We start from the raw sequence: 15163 nt of genomic DNA, 5'->3' as shown, positions 1-15163 counted from the left end.
TGACACAGATATGTCATAATATGCAGCTTTCGATTTAAATCTCATGGCACATTTTAAACTGACTCCAACTCTGGAAAAGGTTAAGTATAAGTTACTAACTGTAGTTTCTCTTCAATGACACTTTAACACAACCTTTCTTACCAGCAAAGAGGTCTCTTAATTCAACTTTTGCCACTTTTGAAATGCCAACGCGTCCTCCATAACTTTGGGAAGGCGCACTTAAGAGGTGCGCAATTACGCACAGCAGCGTATCTCTGCTGAGTTTTATCTCGCTCCTGCCTCCTTCCAGTTAAAGATAATACATGTGCCACTCAGAAATTCGGAGGTGTCGCCTAATTTCAATTTTTTTATGACACAAACAAATAATAAACAATAGGCGTATGGCTTTAAAAAAAACAAAAACCTAAGTCATTAGAGTGGCAGTTGGGACCAACAGGTGTTTAGGACTTGTAACTCAACAACAATGATACACTGAATTAATACAAGTTGTCTGGAATTTATCGACCGTTGCCACATTTTTGATAAAGTTTATAGACCCAGTGGCGCCTTGACTTGACACTTAACTTACCTTTGATTGTTGTCCTGAGAATGTTTCTGCTGAATCTGCTGTGATTATAATCCCATTGGAGCGGAGGGGTCCTGGTGAGCGCGCGAGTAGGGAAAGGCTCTGCGCCGGGCACGAGGGACGGGGGCTGAAGGCGCAGCGCGCTCCACGGTCATTCCCGATCCCGACAGCCAGAGACTGACCCACCCTGCCGGGTTAAAAATAAAGCTGGCGCATCCAGTACATGATCTGAGCGCGCGGGGGACGCACATTCCTGGCAAGAGGGGCTGGTGCCTCTAAATGGCAGAGGCACTTCTGGTCTCCTGTTTACCCCCCCACCCGGGCCGGGCTCTAATCGCTGAAAAAAACACCCCCACACCCTCCCTCACACTCAGAAATGTCACCTCCAGCGCGTGCCTCTGGCGTGGCATTTTCACGCAGGGCTTAGAGCACTGCAGTCCGGCTGGGAGAACCCAATATTTATTTATTTGTTTATAGTTTTAATCACTAAACAGACCCATCAGTCGGAGGAGGAGCGGAAACACCTGCAGGATCGGGAATCAATTAAGCAGGACAAAAAAAAGAGGTGTAAAATTGAAGAAAGGAAGGAAAAGACTTACACAGTCTTAACTTTTACCACGAGTCTGGACTTTAATATATGAGAAAAGGTTACAATTACCTATCATTAGGTAATCTAAAAGGTAACCACACATCCAGACATTGTGAAAATTTTAAAATTAACCACAATTTATTGTGATGTGTGAATGAACTACACTTGAATATTGCAGCTAAAAAAAGCTATTTATTTTTGCAGTTCTACAGATTTTTTGATTTTACGTTATTTGCACTAATTATCTTTGCCCTTCCTGTTGTTTGCACCGTTTCATTATGAGATATGCTATTTCTAATTTCATTGTGCTACTTTAAGAGGAACAATGACAATAAAAAAAAAAAATTCTAATTCTGATTCTGATTCTCTGATAATCTTATATTATTGTAGACATAAAGTGATCTACTTGATCTTAAGTGTGTGGCCTTCAGTGAATTGTTTTGGGTAATCCAACAAACCAATATCTGAGCTAGTCTGTGATAAAGCTGTTAAAAAGCTCATGGTCATTTTCTAGTTGAGCTGCTATAGTTTTAGACTAAATTCAGTGTTGACTTTCAACGGAGCTGGAAGTTCACGATGTATTCTTTCTTAAATCCATCAACTCTATACTTTCCTTTTCATTCTCACTCAGTATTCATTCACTATCTACTAACTTTAACCACCAGCTGTTTGGTTAAAAAAAAAAAAAAAAAAAGGGTTTCCTTTTCCATTGTCAACTGTTTGATCAAGTTGAAGTTTTTTCTTCTTCCTCTTCACTGTCACGTCTGTTATGTAACAATTTATACATAAACATAGGACTAAAAAACATTTTTTTCTACATTAGCAGAATTATGAAGTGTATTTATTTGGGACAAATTTGCTTTGCAACCGAAAAAGATTTCACTCCCAAACATTTATTTTTTTAATTTAAAGTATTTATTGTTTTTCTTTTTTTTTTTAAAAAGACCAAACATGGCCAAAAACTGTTAATTAGCAAGAAAGAAACGTTTATAATAAAAAAAAAAACGTATAAATCACATTACCAAAACATAATTTAAAAATGTTTTTACAAACAAAATAGGCACTTTAATAGATATACACACACACACAAACAAAACGTAGAAAAAGTTGCCTTCACTTTACCGGTCTCCTTCTCTTTGGTGCTTCGGAGGAACGAGTTTCGTTCTGAACTGCAGCTGCAGAAGCACAGCGCCCTGAACCCTCGGCTGATTCAGCTGCGACTAATATGGCTTCATATCCAGATGCAGGTGACCCAGAGTGGCCCTGCCTTTGATCAGCTTCTGCATAGTTTCAATACCGCACAACACGAAATCCACTTTTAACATGCAATATTAATATATGCATTAACAAAACGTTTTGTGCAAGCAGCGGTGAGCTGTGAAGAAGAAAGAAACAGCCACAACTATAAAACACATTCAACAGCATTTCAAACAGGAGGCAGTAGGAAGCAAATAAATAAAACTGAAAAAAAATCATAATAAAAAACAAAACAAAACATAAAAGAGGTGAGCGTGAGCTTATGTAAATTGGGGGTACCAAGCAACGTGAGAGTGTCGTCCCGTGGAGCGAGTTTAAATGTTCCATATCTTCAGTCGGTTACACGTTCGAGCCACGAAGGTTCAAAGGTTGTCTGACGCTGCATCGAAAAAGGTTCACGGTTTCGAATCGAACACCTCCCTGTTCAGCTACAAATTAGTGTTGTTGTTTATTTGTGTAGCGGATGCTGTTTGGCATCAACAGAACTCATGGAGCTAAAACATATAAAAGTCATGACTGAAGCGCAGCTAATTCATTTCTCCAGATCTACAACATTGTTTATATCTACAAAACCTGCTTCTGTTGGACGGATACTAAAATGATTTTCTACTGAATTGAGGCTACCAAGTGAGAAAATATACAGTGGGCGCAGGAACTATGGAACAGACGGGGACAACTTGTTCAATTTACTTTGGCTATTTGTTAAATTTGCATTGTACACATGCATAAATGTGTATTCAACACATAGAGAATTGTCTTCATCTGTCTGTAACAGATGGATAGTATACATTGAGGGGGGGATTGCTCATGTGTGGGAAATACATCTCAAGAATGTGTTTCTCAATAATCATATTAAATGGACACTTCTTAAAGTTATATTAAATGTTCAAATGTTATTGGGAGGATGTTATTGTAGGATTACATTAAGATAACAGGCTTTAAAAGGTGTTAAATGTGTTTCTACCTATCAAGGTATAACTGAATGTTTAAGCTCGTTTATCACTTGAATTAAAGGATTAGGTAGCAAGCTTTGCTCTCTATAAGTAGACTTTAACCTATATGGAATTTACAGAATCAGTAATCCCAGCTTATAATGAATCTTTGGTAGTGAAGATTTGTCAAAAGCATTCATTCTCATGTACAATTAAAAAAATATTCATACGTTTACATATAAATAAAAAAAAATACTTCTTATAAAAAAAGCTGCTTCAACTTTGTGAATGGATATAAACAAAACAGTGCCCTGAAAGTTAAAAAAAAAGAAAAAAAAAGAGTCAAGTAAATAACAATGTGGGTGCAAATTCAAAAGAAGGAAGCTTGACTCTGTATTGGAGCCGGTTCAGTCTAAGTGCTCGCTGCTAATGTGTTCTCATGTGTCCTGTGGATTCAGGAAAACGTTGAGATCAGCGATGACGGCCACTTGTCTTCTGGTGACGGCGTTCAGGAGTCGAGGAGGAAAAGATGGAGCGCCGAGGTCGAGCTGGATGAAAATACAAAGAAGCTGTGCTGAATCGACAAATCTGAGAGGAGGGTATATGTAAAAAAAAAAAAAAAAAAAAAAAAAAAACACTAATCACTTCGTCTTAACACTGAGACCTGACTTGTATAATAAAATAAGTGACTTTAAAATGACATAAGACTATACAGTTCACGTTTTTGTTGAAATTGAGACGTTCCTTTCACCTGCAGATCCTTTCAGAGCTGTGCTGTTCTCAGCAGCTCCAAAAATAAACTTGGGGGAGAAAAAACATCGGAAAAAAGCGTATCGACAAGCCTCGGCTCCATTAAACTAATCTCACTAACAGTGAGAGGCCTGCCAACAGCGAGCCATAAACTGGTCCTGCTGCAGATTACAGTAACGCCAGTGTGTGTAGGTGTTTGTGTGTGTATGTGCGTGTGGAAGGCACGATCTCATCCTGTATGGACTGATTATCAATTGATTCATTTTCAGCTTTCGGACCTATATTTGTCTTCACTGAATAAAAGCAGTGCAATAAAGTCATAATAAAGTCAAGACATTACATCAGTGCGATCCAAGGCTTTTTCTGCTCCGTGAAGTTGTCAATATATAATTTGCAAATGTAAAAAATGCACTATACAAAAGGTTTTACAATAAATTCAGTGTTTTTGAAAGCTCACAAGACAGAGCTGTTGTTCATGTCATGTAAATATATAATTTTTGTCACTGAAACCTGAATATAGTACTTAAGATCAGACGATAGAATCCAGGATCCTGCGGCACATAAATACTTATGTTTACAGATAACTTTACCTGGGTAGTATCACAGTGACTGAAACGGCAATAAATTAAACTCAACTGTATACTGGAGCTGCCATGTGATCCGTGATATGTCGAAGAACATTTTCAATGTTCCATGCAAATAAACAGGATTTTTTATTTTAAGCATCATAATCAGCGTAATTAAAATGTGATTAAATGAATATGAATAGGCTGGACGCTAATTAAACATCACCAAATGTCTATTCTCAAAGTGACCACACACAGTTGTATAAACACTTTCATGAGAGATTTTCAACAAAAACAAGAAATTACTGACAAAATTCTGAATTATTGTTTGTTTTTTGTCGTGTGTGACTGAAGTTAATATACTCTGTGAGCCTGTCGGGAGTCTGGAAACACGGCGCATCAACCGGGATTAGTTCCTATCAAACACCCCTCACCTGGAGCAAGAGGAGGACTCTGGTGGCTTCTCCGCCATCACTCCGGCGAACCGACTGCAGAACCCAGCAGCTGGGCATCATCTCTCCGCGGATGGCGTCCACGCTGGGACGAGGCAGAGACTCATCAAACACAGACTGCATTGCCAGCACGTGCAGGCCACCCTGAGGCAGAGAGAGAGAAGCCATCAATATAACAAGCTGTGCAGCCTTTTGATCAGCCAACGGGCGACGACACGCCGACAGTGATCGCCAACAGCTGACACGGCTTCCTCCTCACCGCCTCTGGGTCAGTGTTGTTTACACTTTGTGTCCTGCGTGCATGAGTGGCTTCTAAACAACCATGTTCCTCATAGTATTGGGGAGATCATTTATGCTGTGCTGCTAAATTGCTCCCTGCATGTCATACTAATATGAGTAAATGGGATTTTCTCCCTTAAAACCACGAATGCCCTCTGGACCTCCTCCTTGGCGGTAATTAGTGAGAGCGGCCGGCTCGTCCTGCAGCTGTGTTCACCTGTTTGGACTCGGTGCTGATGCAGCAGAAGTCCCGCGGCTGGCTGAGGTGACAGGCGGACGGATCCGTCAGGATGTAAACTAAAGAGAAACAAAGGGACGTTCGGTCAAACTTTACATAAATAATAAATGGAAAACTCCAATTCCAAACATTTAAATGAATCGCCATGAAACAAACAACGTGAAAAAACTTTTAGTTTGAGTCCATATTTGCACAGAACAGAGCAGATGAGCTGAGGAAGAGCTGATGGCGCGCTGCAGAAATTAAACAAACATACTGCAGGTGCGAGGACGCAGTTGACCGTGCAACAAACAAACCTGGCAGTGATGAATGAGGTTGCGCTGCACTGAACTACAGATTGTTGAAGTATGCACGCGTACTTAGAGTGAATTTGAAGATCTAATAAAATGCCTCGGAGAAATATATATATATATAGTTTTGCTGTCTGGACAAAAGTATAAATATGTTTTACTTTTCTATTTAAGCACAAATGCAGACATTTTTGCAAGCTTTTGCATCGCAATTGTTTTTATAAAACACAGCTATTTTCCTTTATTGAGGCAAAGTGCATTTTATTTGAATAGGTGGCTGAGATTTAAAAATACAAGTTGTTCTTATGCACATTCGACACAAAATATGATGATCATGTTTTGTATGATACAGTACTTACCGATATATTAAAAAATTCCTTAAAGTCAAATAGAGAAAGTAGAAATTTCACTAAAATCATGAATGTTTAGTATGTTTAATCAATTAAAGTCATTCTGGGTCAATGTCTTGATACAAGACACAAGTATTATAAAGTACACAAGAAACTAATTAAAAAAAATATATTTATGGTAAAAAATAAATAAATCGAAGCTTATGTAATGTTCTTTTGAGAATTCAAAATGAAAAAGAATGAAACACAAAAAGTTTGAAATAATAGTTTAAGTAAGTTTAAGTTCCTCTGGCTTATTTACTTAAAGTCATAATTTTAGAGATTCCCCTTTATAAAGAGGAAAATGAATGTTTTTGGGATGTTAGCTCACCCAGCTGAGTGCTGTCATCTAGTGGTCGTGTCCATACAGAACGGACTGACTGATTATACAAGTGGCTCTTGGAGAGCTGGCAGATGACGTTCCACAGACTTTCCACGGGTCTGGAAATCTCGCCGACCCCCAAGAAGCTGTGCACAGACCGGCTGGAGGAGGGCCTGTAGTAAGCCTTGATCCCTTGTTCTTCTCCCTGGTACCTGCATAAAACACAAAGGCGTTTTTAAAAAAAAAAACGTTGATGACAAGATTAATAATTGAAAATGGCTGAACTCACATCCAACCGGCCGTGGCTTTAGCCATGACGAGGTTGCTCAAATCCCCAGAAGAGGCCAGTCTCACCTGAAGAAAAACAACTTTACAATCAAAGGTAAAATAGAAACACACAAAAAAAACATATATGATGCACAGTTACAGAAGTCGTATGAAGGAAATGTCTCCGACACACTGCTAAAAAAAAAAAAAAAAAAAAAGTTCTGTATTACTTCAGCCAGCGCTCGGCCCAGGAGACTGGATGCGATGTCCTGATAGGTTGTAGATATGGAGGAGGAGGAGCCAAAGGACGTGGTACGTTGGCGTGTACGAGTTGAAGGGGACGACGTCATCAGCGGGTCAAACCCACCAACAGGAAGCTCCAAGTGGACATCTAAAAAAAAAAAACATTAATGGAAATTTAAGACAAAAATATCCAGTGTAGTGTTGTTTTTAGCACTCCGGCCTCATAGCAACAACGTCCAGGTTAGGCTTGACTAAGGCATTTGCATGTTTTCTTATGTGCAGTTCTGTGTTTCTCTGTGTCTATAACATAAATACTTTGTCAAGAAAAAAAAAATTCTAACTGAATATAAGCATTTGCATTTTCAATATTTCAATGCTCATAATCGGACTCCACAGATGTTTTGTCCAGGGCAATTTAAGGTTAAGCGTCTCTCCCAGTCTCTCACCCTGAGCTGACAGCCAGGCTCTCCGTGTCCTCACACTATGGGGGCCACAAATCGGAGGACGTGCCCTGATATTCGGCTCTTCATCCTGGAAGCCCGTGATCTGAACATGGACAGATTGAACAAAATCAGCCTCTGTGTTGCTCAGTTAAAAATGACAGAAAACCAGCAATTGTGTTTTTCTTTAATCTATTAGAAAAGGTGATTTTACTATACCAACCTGTCCTGTCAGCACTGATCTGTTGCTCTGCTGTAGTTGGGTGGTGTTACCACTGTTGTACCCTGATGTGGGTCCAGAGGAAAGACTCAGACTGGATCCTGTGCACAAGGTGCTGTTGCTGATTCGTGTTCGATGCCTCAGGTCATCCTGCCCAACAAAACGAACACATGTCAGTTAATTCCACTGGATAACACCTATTATCCATCAAACCATTGCAATGTGACGCTACAACTTTAAAGAGCTGATACTATGCTCATGTGCTTAATTCTATAGACCATTTAGCATGAATTTCAAATTTTTCTATGTCTACTTTAGCAAATTAAAAGGTATTTTTTGAGTCACAAGTCTTAAGTTTAATGGTACCATCTAAAATGTAATGACATCGAAATGGAGAAGAGCTCAGACGTTGCTCTATGACCTTTACAGACGGTTCCGGACAAAACAACCCATCAATGGCCCAAAATTAAATTAAATTTAATAACCTACTCTGGTTTCTAACTCTGACAAGCGTGATGAAAAAAATGTGAAGATATTTTTCATTTACTGAAAACTGGACTGGAATTTGATGAAACTTCAGATGTAAGAAATCCATTTAGATCTCATAATACCTGCACTTTTTAAGCAAAGGGAGAGCGTTTTATACATTTTTGAGCATACTTTAAAGAGGAGGTCTTTCATAATTCTTTCTGAAATCCATCTCAACCCGAATGTGCTACTTTGACATTTGGAGGAAATTAATGACTACTTTGAAATGACACATGAAAAAAAAAAAAAAAAAAACTGACCTTGACTTCCTGCGAGCAGACCTGCTGTTGTAGTCTCCTCTTCTCCAGCGCCGTCCTCTCTCGCAGTCGTTCTCGGGCTTTTGCGATCTCGGTCCTGGCTTCTTCCCGAGCTCTGCTGTAGTCGCGCAGCAGCTGCTCGATGTCAGATGGGTACTGGCCTTCCTTCGGAGGATCTGGTATTCTGTGGATAATTTAAGGGGAAAAAAAGATATGCATGTATATAAAACTCAAATTACCATACATAGTGTGTCTTTTTTTTCCTCAATGCCACTGTATTTTCTCCAACAGTGAGACACTCTCATCTGTTTAAAATATTACATTCAATATTCAATTTTTTTCTGATTTATTTACTTCTAGCTGCATTTAACTGCAGCTACTGTGAATCTAAGACTCAGGTGATAGTTGCCCTACCTGGTGTTGTCGATCACCTCTTGGCGGAGTCGTTGAAAGTGCTCCTTTTGCCTGCTTGGCGTAGCTGTTGACACTTTGGAAGTAGCAACGGGATCTTGTGACGAGGAGTGAGGACGTTCACCAGGACTCAGACTACGAGCTCTTCTAGAAGTCTGAAGGCGTTCCTCCCGCTCCTGCCTCAAAACCTTGATACTCTTGCGGTGACTAAGAGAATAATAAAGATATAATAGAATTGCATAAGTACAAACCAAAAAAGGGCGCAACTCATTTTAAAGCACCTCAGTTATTTATTATTAACAGCCCAAATATGTGTGCAGTAAACTACTAAATTCAGTTATGTATTTAAAATTGGATGAGATTTAAGTTTATCTGTTCATTAATCAGGAAAGTTTTTTTTTTTTTAACAACATAAATCTGCAATTAAATAATTTCACAAACATCATAGGTATTGTATACCCACCGATCATATAGCTGCTGTTTGGTGGGAGCAGAGGTTTGCAGGTTGGACTCGTCATTGGACTTGGGAGACATCATCCTTAACAGAGCGTCCGTCTTTCCCAGCCCGTAGTGAAGTTTAGCCTCTGTCAGCTCCACAGTCAGAGGTGTCGGGTTCATGTTGAGGCTGACCGTTGCCATCACCTGCTCTCGCTCCTGTCGCAACATTACTATCTCTCTTGCTTTTCTGTCACTCTGTGCCGGACACTCGACATTGGAACCAAAGCCGTCCATTCCAACTCGTTCTCCACAGTTTCTGCTCCTGCTGTGCTCGGGGGTGACCGACGCAGCTCGTTTGGCTGAACCTTGTGGATAATTGACACCAGACCAGTTGGTGAACTTGTTGTGCATGGGGAGGTCCTCTGGGACTGTCGGACGGTTTTGAACAGGAAACACACTGGTGACAGGTTCAATGTTCACAAGCACGTCAGTGTTGCACTCACTGGCTAAAACTGACAGCTGCTCGTCCTCTGGAAACTGCTCAGTCTTGTCGCCATCGGAATGCAGCTTGTAGGAATCTACGCAGAGGCTGCCGGAATCAGCTGGAGGTCGTGGGAAGTCAAACGGCTGTTGTATGTGCGCACCAGTCAGTCCGAACAAGGGAGACATTTGATTTTGCAACATCGAACCGTTTCTCGTGGAAGTTGATCTCCACTGTTCAGAAGTCACCTGCGATTTGGAACCTGGATGGTGGCTGTCCCCGTCGGTATAATTTGTATTTCCCTTATAAGTGTCTGCGTATCTATCCAGTGATGAACTGAGACTTAAAGAGCACTTATCTGATCCTTTAGGGCTTGAGCAACTCGCGTCACTCACATGTTCAAGTGATACCGATCCCGATTGAGGATGGGAAGGCTTACATTCTGGCCTGCGTATTTGAATGTCATCTAAGACAGAGGGAACCGAAAGTCTGTCATACTCAGAGAGATGGTTTGTTTTATGATTCTTGTATTTTGAAAGAGATACAGTGGATTGTTTCCCTTTGTGCCTCATATGCAGTCTTGTTTCCACAGTGAGAATGGGAGATGATGCCCGATCAGTATAGATCATCTGTTTCTTTGTATAAGCTGACTGACAGTTTGCATCACAAGTGTTGTTACTTTCTTGGCAGTTTTTTGATGACTTGCGAGAGTTGGCATGTTCTCTGATATTTCTGTGGCTCGGCACATTTGAGGGGTATTGCTTTGAGACTCGAGAAGGAGCAGATCTTACATGTCGTTGACAGCTAGATACAGTCTTTCCACATGGTGTTTTCATAGGATCATTCTCTGAGGTGCTGGCCCTCAGATCGGGCATGCTTTGTATCTTCTCATCAGTGTTAGCTCTTGTTTTGACCACACAGTGCACATTCTTGTCCTGGCAGACACTGACAACCTCAGAACCAATCACTTTGACAATCACATTGACTTCATTAGACTTGGAGTTTTCTCTGGGTGCTAGATTCTCCAATGATCTTGTGACTTCTTCAGTCTGAATCCCAACATCTGCAGCTGTTTGTGTAGAACAGTCTCTTTTGGGGCGGTCATTAAACTCACCGCACGAGCTGCTATAATTTGCTGAGCTGATACTTCTTGGTCTGGACTTGCGGACTTCACCAGTCCTCATACCCTGTATGTCGCCCAGCAGGTCTGAGGTGCTGTCGATCAGCTTGGAGAGGTGAGCCGACATGCTCTCCATACTGGCCCACGTTGGACATTTCTTGATATCCACTTTGGTTTTCAGTGATACGGGTATATCAGTGTTGCTCCTTTTGTGACGGTCCTTCCTCCTCACAGGACAACCGCTGGTACCATTACTGGTTGTATAAGGCCCACATTCAGTCTGGGTACTGTGCTCACATGTAGCCTTACTTTTTATCCTTGTTTCGCCCCCATGGGACTCGTGGTCTGATGAGTAAACAAACATGATCTCATCAACCTGAGTGGAGTTGTTACCACAACCTCCAGGAATGTCACTGTTTGAAGAGCTCCTGTTCACCGTTGGGCCGGCTATGCGTTTGTGTCCATCCACACTTGACTGCTGACTGCATGTGGTTTGTTCTTTATAGTCCTCCATACTGCTGAGCGTACTGGAAAGCCCCTTGTTGGTTACATATGTGCTGAGATGGGAGGTGAAAGGAGAATCTTGCCCATTTAAACCGTCGTCTACACTGCAGCACCGTGCGATACGTTTCTCAGAGCTGTTTAACAGCGGCGATTTACAGGACAGGTCAGCAGCGCTTCCGAAGGCTGGGTTCTTAAAGCAATGCTGGTTTGACTCGTCCTCTTGCCACTGGTGAAAAAATGGGTTGATGTCACTGGAGGCGAAATGAATAGGAGAGCCCTGAGACTTTGGAGTTTGTAGCGGCTCACTTTTCCTCGAGTATGGATTGATTTTTTCTGTGCTCTTTTTACCTTGAGGAGGTAAAGAATCTTTACTAAATTTCACATCTTTTTTCTCAACACTTTCTCTATGAGCTCTAGGTTCAGGCTGGCTTGCTAAGGCTGAAGCAGAATTATCCTCAGCTTTGCTTCCAACTGTTCTCACTTCCTGTTCACCATTATCCCGAGTGCCCAGTTTAACCCATTTTAATGTTGGCCCACTGTGGCGCGTTCTAATAGGTTTGTTATCCTCATCATCCTCATCTGATGACTTGAGAGATGACTCAGAGGAAGAATTGGGACAAGTCCTGAAGAGAGGCTTTCTGACCCTTTTCGTCTTGGATTTTTTCAAGGCAAGAGCAGAATTACACAGCGTACCACAATCTGCTGCTTCTTTACACATTACTAATTGAAAGCCATTTTTATTTTTGATGCCATATTCCTGCAGCATTCTGCCTTCTTGAATTAAACTTGTCATGCTTTTACAGTTTGACTTTGCCCTCAGTGCTTCACCCTGTGAGAGTAACTGATGGGTCCTTTCCTCTTCCTGACTTTTGATTACAGAATCTCCTTTGCTGTCAGTTTGAGTATCTTTCTCAGATCTGCATGGTGGATTTGATACATTTTGGCACTTGTCACTGTAATCCATATTTTCCATTAGAGCGTGGGCCAAGTTTTGGGATTTTGCTTGTGGAAGGCTGAACTGATTCTGTACTCCAATCGAAGATTTTCCTCCTGTTGTAGGGTCCAGTTCAAATGTAGCGCCAAAGCCAGGAGTGACAGTACTCTGGTTGCAGTGGTGTGTGTCTGTTCTGAATTGATGTAATCCATCTTCAGCTGCCGGCATCATGGCTGAAGAGGTTCCACAACCATTTTGGAGATGTTGCTGAATTGTTTTTGCTGAGTTTTGTTCCAATAAATAACAATCTTCAGCTTTAATACTGAATCCATCTTTCAAGCCCTCATCTTTTACTGTACAGGCAGAGTTTACTTTTTTATCGAACAGTGCTTCGTGGCTTATCTGTGCAGGCAGTGAGGTTACATGCTGAGCTACAGGCTCAGAGACACAGTGAGCATTCGAAGCAGAATCTGAACACATCTGGCTATTCACACTTTTTGTGAAAATATTATTGATGGCAGGATAAAGACCTGAAATAACTGCATCTTTACCAACACTAATTATTTCTTGAGATAATGAAGTTACTGGCTTGTTCATCCGTTGAGAAACGGCACATGTTTTTAATGAGGATGAATCATTCACCGGGGATGAGCTAATATCTCGCAATGTGGGATTCTCAGGGTTTACACGTCCTCCATGGCTGTTCAGACCGAAAGTTGACGTGCTGCCATGTTCTTTTGAAGGCGAGTTTTGGAAAACGAAAGGTGTGAGTACGGGTGTGTTAAATGTACCATCGAGAGCATGGTGGATAGTTTGTCTTCCTTCAGAATATTTAAGCAGGCAGCTCTCGTGGCTTATCCTCAATCCCTCGAGCACATCCGATGCCAGGTGCTCCGTTTGGTCCACTGTATTTCTGCACGTCATGTTTTCCACTGAAGGATGTCCACTGAGCTTTGTTCCCTTTTTCACTTGATTACCCCCTTCATCTCCCGGCTGTTTTTCTGTCCATCTGTGTTCATCTGCATTAGAGGCGTGACTACTAATGTGACATGCAGATGATGACAGGGCATTCAGACTTTGGCTCTTCCGGGTACAATTAGTGTCCAACAATGACAATTTCAAACGGTCTTTTACCACTTCTGAAATTCTCAGATCAATGGCACTGCAAATAGCGTCAGACTTGGACAAGTGTTCTCTACTTTCATTTGTTTTTTTGTAGTTTTCGATCTCGTCATTTCCCCATTCTGCTGTCACGCCTACATATTTCACAGTTGCAGCTTCCTTTTGAACAATCTTCCTATTCCCCACTGATGTGCCACATCGTGACATTCTGTCTCCAGGTTCAAGTTCATACTGAGAGTCCTGTAAAATCTGACAACTTGGTTCAAGTTTTGTTCTCGTGGGATCAGAATTTGGCAAAGACACTGAAGCCACCATATTTTGTCTCACTTTCAGGCTGCCACCACAAACGGCATGAAAACCAGGGCACTCATTTTCTAAGGGTGACTGCTCCTCTTTTGAGTCACTCGTGGGATTGTTATCAGGCCAAATATCTTCCTGGCAGTCATCTGGTGACAGGTAGAAAGTAACCATCTTCATTCTGTTGCTCCTTTTTGGAATTTTTAGGCTCCCTATAAAAGAGTCTTGTTGGTCTTTGTTCCTCTTCCTGGAATTTTTACAAGTCGATTTAACAATGTCATCCTGTCGTGCAACGGATTGGTCAGTGCCTTTAGCTTCATCCTTCGGTAGGGTCGCATCTTCACATCTCGTCCTCACAGATAACTCGTGTACATCTCTTGACTTTTCTGCTCCACTCTCCTGATAACACACTGGGTCCTCTTGAATGGAAGGTTTAGATGGATTTGCAGCTGGGAGCAACACCTCCACTTCTTGACTTTGGTTGGCAAGATTTGAAGAGAAATGCAACATCGTTTGACAACACGCAGCGGGAGTTTCATTGTCAGAAGACATTGTAATGTCAGAAGCATTCATTTCCAGTCCATCTTTAAACACTTGCATCACTTTTGACTTTGTTTGGATGGCATGGGGACTTTCAGACAATGGCAAGCAAATAATTGGATTTGACGATGCAGGATGCTTGTTAAAGCTGTCATTTGAACTATGTATAATAGTTTTTTCTATCGAGTTTGATCGTCCGACCTGCTCAACACGGGGTGCTACATCCCTCTGATTACTGGAATTTAGAGAATCTCCTGGTGTTACTGGAGCCTGAGAATCTCTTGAAACCTCAAGGCTGTAGTCCTGCACTGTCATGTTCACACCATCGGTGCTCGTTGTAGAACTAAAGCTGCCAGATCCACTCTGTGAGTCAGAAAGAGTCATACTAATCGGACTGGGACTGCTGCTGCTCTCCGCAGGTCTGAGCAACCTTTTTCTTTGGAAAGGTAGAGACTCACTGTAAATCCTGGGGCTATCTGCTGCATCAGTGGAGGACCAGGCATCCGTGAGTACCAGTTGGTTTTCAGGCTCCCTCACACTGCAGCTGCTTGGAGAGTGTGGGCTGCAGGTCGAAGTGGTCTGCATGTTTGCAAAATCCTCAACCAGTTTCTGTACAACGTCCCTGCCAACAGAATCCGATAACAGTGAGCTCTGAGAAGGCCTCCTCGCTGAATCGCTTTGCGTTGTCTTTGGGGAGCCGTGCTGACTCCAATACGCCTCTGATGGCGCTGC

General features: G+C 41.7%; 2 protein-coding genes across 5 annotated transcripts in view; both read right to left on the bottom strand.

Annotated features, from left to right (window-relative positions):
• The window catches only part of sptb (spectrin, beta, erythrocytic), a 43367-nt gene extending 42587 nt beyond the window's left edge, over nucleotides 1-780 (bottom strand). For all 4 annotated transcript variants that reach the window (XM_080513180.1, XM_080513181.1, XM_080513178.1 and 1 more), the window contains exon 1: nucleotides 569-780. The gene's annotated coding sequence lies outside the window, so the exon portion shown is untranslated. The remainder of the gene's footprint in view (nucleotides 1-568) is intronic.
• Nucleotides 781-2076: 1296 nt separating this feature from the next.
• LOC308142355 (uncharacterized protein) lies at nucleotides 2077-15154 on the bottom strand. Its single transcript, XM_080512711.1, has 11 exons — nucleotides 9459-15154; nucleotides 8999-9202; nucleotides 8588-8768; nucleotides 7803-7949; nucleotides 7586-7685; nucleotides 7127-7287; nucleotides 6919-6983; nucleotides 6639-6841; nucleotides 5608-5687; nucleotides 5094-5255; nucleotides 2077-3891 (listed from the first exon to the last, which is right to left on the bottom strand). The coding sequence occupies exons 1-11, from the start codon at nucleotides 15014-15016 to the stop codon at nucleotides 3781-3783; spliced, it is 6972 nt and encodes a 2323-aa protein (XP_080368837.1). The 5' UTR covers nucleotides 15017-15154; the 3' UTR covers nucleotides 2077-3780.
• Nucleotides 15155-15163: the final 9 nt, after the last annotated feature.

The sequence above is a fragment of the Blennius ocellaris genome (assembly GCF_963422515.1).
Source record: "Blennius ocellaris genome assembly, chromosome: 17".
NCBI lineage: Eukaryota > Metazoa > Chordata > Actinopteri > Blenniiformes > Blenniidae > Blennius > Blennius ocellaris.
Note: the sequence above shows the minus strand (reverse complement) of the source record. Positions and strands in the feature narration are given on the sequence as shown.